We start from the raw sequence: 3,165 nt of genomic DNA, 5'->3' as shown, positions 1-3,165 counted from the left end.
ATGAACGAAAATGAAATGACAAACACTTACATGTAAGTAAAATGTGTATTTCCAAATCCACAACCTTGTCCTTATTAATTTTTGAATCCTACAAAAATAAATTGCACTAGTACTATCATCTGCTGAATCATCTCACACTTTCCCCGGTATACATTTTCCTAGAATAATCACATGTCGTCGTGGTGTCATGTATGCTGTATGCATGCATGGCATCATTGCCGAACTAGGATAACAACCGAGTCTATTTTTTGCGTGGATAATATATGAATCTCACCCGCAGCCACGTCATCCACGCACACAATATAGTGACCACACTCCATGTCCCCTCCATCATACGTTAGCAAAGCTGAGCTACAACAACAACAACAAAATCCACAGTATATTCGATACATGCATGTAAGGCTGGACACGAGCCAGCTCGAGCTCGGCTCGGTCCGAGCCGCAAGTTGGCTCGTTCCAAACTGGCTCGGCTCGAGCTGGCTCGTTTCTGTCACGAGCTGGTAAAATAGGCTCGGCTCGAGCTTGGCTCTGGCTCGGTTCAGCTCGAGCCGGCTCGCGAGCCCAGCAGCACACAACCAGGAACGTAACAGAGAGCTCCCAGTATATGTACTAGCTACAGCCAGTGAGCAGTTTTGCAAGTTTTCAAGACTTTGGACATCAAATTGAGCATGCATATATTCATATTTTCCCAAAAAAAATGCAGAGCATATCAATTAACATATGAAAGGATCCATTCCATGAAAAGAATCAATAATTAGAGCATATTATCATGATACAAGAGTAGACAGGTTTACCTCAAAATTAGAAGCAATCTTCCACATATCTTGTCCATTTTTTCTCAATTAAGATTCCTGAAAATATCCAAAAGAGAAACCACAAATACACAATGGTAGATAATAGTGTCTTAGATAATAGTTGACATTGACAACGGTTACAACTTAGGTTCCAAGTTCAAACACAAATAAAATGGAGTAACATCCACTCTCTTAGTTTTCAAGGTCCAACCCAACCAAAATAAGAGAAAGTTCAAATTGTAGCAAGAGCATCATCCTTGTCCATTCTCCAACTCCATTGTAGTAACATCCACATGACACGATAGTCTACAAGTAACAATAGGATAAGCAACTCCATTTTACCAACATACATATGACAAGTGGACATGTTGTAAAAATCTCTTACCAATAGTTGATATTCGTCGCACTCTTAGGCAACTTGACTGTCTCCACATTTTCCTCATCATCTTCCTCCTTCTCCTAAAGAAGAAAAAGTTAGCCATGAATTTTTTAAGTGTTGGAATGGTGAGAAGGAGGTGGAAATCATACCATCACATTCAAGTCACTATGTGAGCCCTTAATATAACTTGCACCACACACCAATGCCTCCACCATAGCCGGTTTTAGAGAACTACGATAGTCATCTAGAACCCTTTCACCGGTGCTAAAAGTTGATTCCGAAGACACGGAACTAGCCGGTATAGTCAAGAAACGCCTTGCCATCTTTGCCAACACCGGGTACCTAAGGGAATTCACTTTCCACCAATCAAGCAAGATGAATTTGGGATTTGGTTCCTCAAGTGCATCTTCTAGGTAGTTCCTTAGTTCACTTTTTGATGATTTTGTTGTGGTGTTTCTTCGGTGAGCTTGGAAGGCACTATCCGACGCGGGCATTGAGCTACTAGTAATGCAAATGTTGGAGCTTGTGGATGATTTCTCGGCCATCTTCTTTGCGGTATCAAACTTGTCAAACAAATCTTCCAACTCCAAATGCACATCAGCCAACTCATCCAAAGCCGTGTTTTCATCATATAGTTCTTTGAAGGCCCACTCTACATAGAACATCTTGTACCTTGGAACAAGGATAGTAGCAAGCACCATGACATTGTTCTTTTCCTCCCAATATTTGTTGAACTTCTCCATCATAGCTTATCCCATGGCTCTGTAAAGTGGGTTACTATGAGCAATGGCTTTTCTCAACTCAATCTTGATTCTCATAATGTGACGGTAGAATATGTTTGCCGTGGGATAGGATTGTGCTGAAAAGGCAGTAGTTACTTGAGCAAACGCATAGAGGAGTGGCTCAATCAGCTCATACATCTTCCATTCTTCACTTGTAGGTTCCAACTTGTAGTTGAGATCGGATTTGGCATAATCTTTCAATGCCTCTCTATATGGTTTGCCAGTAGCTATCATCTTGTAGGTTGAACTCCACCTTGTGCAAATATCTAGGGTCAAGTGAGCACCTATAGTGAGAGCCAAACCCCGACAAATCTCCACAAACTTGTGCAAGCGACTAGTTAACTTCTTGAAGTACTTCACCGTCTCCCTCAGATTTGTTATCAAAGTAGTCATGCATGCTGTCCCGTCTTGCACCACCAAGTTGACGATATGTGCACAACACCGGACATGGAAATAAACCTCCTCATACTGTTTGCAACGCCGAAAATTGAACTTGGCCTTCAAATCTCTAACTGCATAATCATTGTTTGATGCATTGTCAAGTGTGATGGAAATCACCTTGTTCTCTATCTTCCAATCAGTCAGGCAGTCCTAAATTGCATCAGCAATCACGTGTCCAGAGTGTGGTGGATCCAGCTCCATGAAAGCAAGCACATGGGTTTGCATCTTCCAATCGACATCTATATAGTGTGCCACAACACACATATAGGCTATGGTCTGATTGCTAGTCCACAAATCTGTAGTGAGAATAATGTAGTCCACCTCCTGGAGTGATATTTTAAGCTTCTCCTTTTCTTTCTTGTAGACCCTCATGCACTCAGCTCGGATTGCCTTCCTTCCCATGGATGTATAGAGTGGATTCAAGTACTTCAAAACAATGTTGAACCATTCATGCTCAACCATTCTAAATGAGTACTCATGGACCATTATCATTCTAGCAATGAGCTCCTTAACAACAGCTTGATCAAACCCAACATGTCCCGGAGTTGCTGATTCGGGAATATTTGCATCTCCATTGACAAGCTTGAGAGGCGACGGACGGTGGGGCACGAAGGAGGTGGGACTGGGACGCGAGGGGGAGGGCTAGGTGGCTGGCGGAGGAGACATCATTGGCGGCGGCGGTGGCGCGGCGCTGCGCGTGTGCTGTGCGTGGAGGAAACGAGAACGATGGCTGTTCGTGCTGTTGGTGCGTGAGTGCGTGACCTGATCC

General features: G+C 43.2%; 1 protein-coding gene across 1 annotated transcript; it reads right to left on the bottom strand.

The window, feature by feature from the left end:
- Positions 1-890: 890 nt before the first annotated feature.
- LOC124650484 (zinc finger BED domain-containing protein RICESLEEPER 1-like) lies at positions 891-2,963 on the bottom strand. Its single transcript, XM_047190002.1, has 3 exons — positions 1,323-2,963; positions 1,180-1,253; positions 891-1,100 (listed from the first exon to the last, which is right to left on the bottom strand). Coding segments are annotated over exons 1-3 (672 nt in total). The 5' UTR covers positions 1,920-2,963; the 3' UTR covers positions 891-1,099.
- Positions 2,964-3,165: the final 202 nt, after the last annotated feature.

This window comes from Lolium rigidum, chromosome 4, assembly GCF_022539505.1.
Source record: "Lolium rigidum isolate FL_2022 chromosome 4, APGP_CSIRO_Lrig_0.1, whole genome shotgun sequence".
NCBI classification, from domain to species: Eukaryota; Viridiplantae; Streptophyta; class Magnoliopsida; order Poales; family Poaceae; genus Lolium; species Lolium rigidum.
This window is presented reverse-complemented; position numbering and strand designations above follow the sequence as displayed.

Coding starts and splice junctions, on each gene's coding strand:
- LOC124650484 (XM_047190002.1), bottom strand. CDS start 1,919: ATGATGGAGAAGTTCAACAAATATTGGGAGGAAAAGAACAATGTCATG. Junction 1,254..1,322: donor ATAGTGACTTGAATGTGATG/GTATGATTTCCA, acceptor TTTCTTCTTTAG/GAGAAGGAGGAAGATGATGA.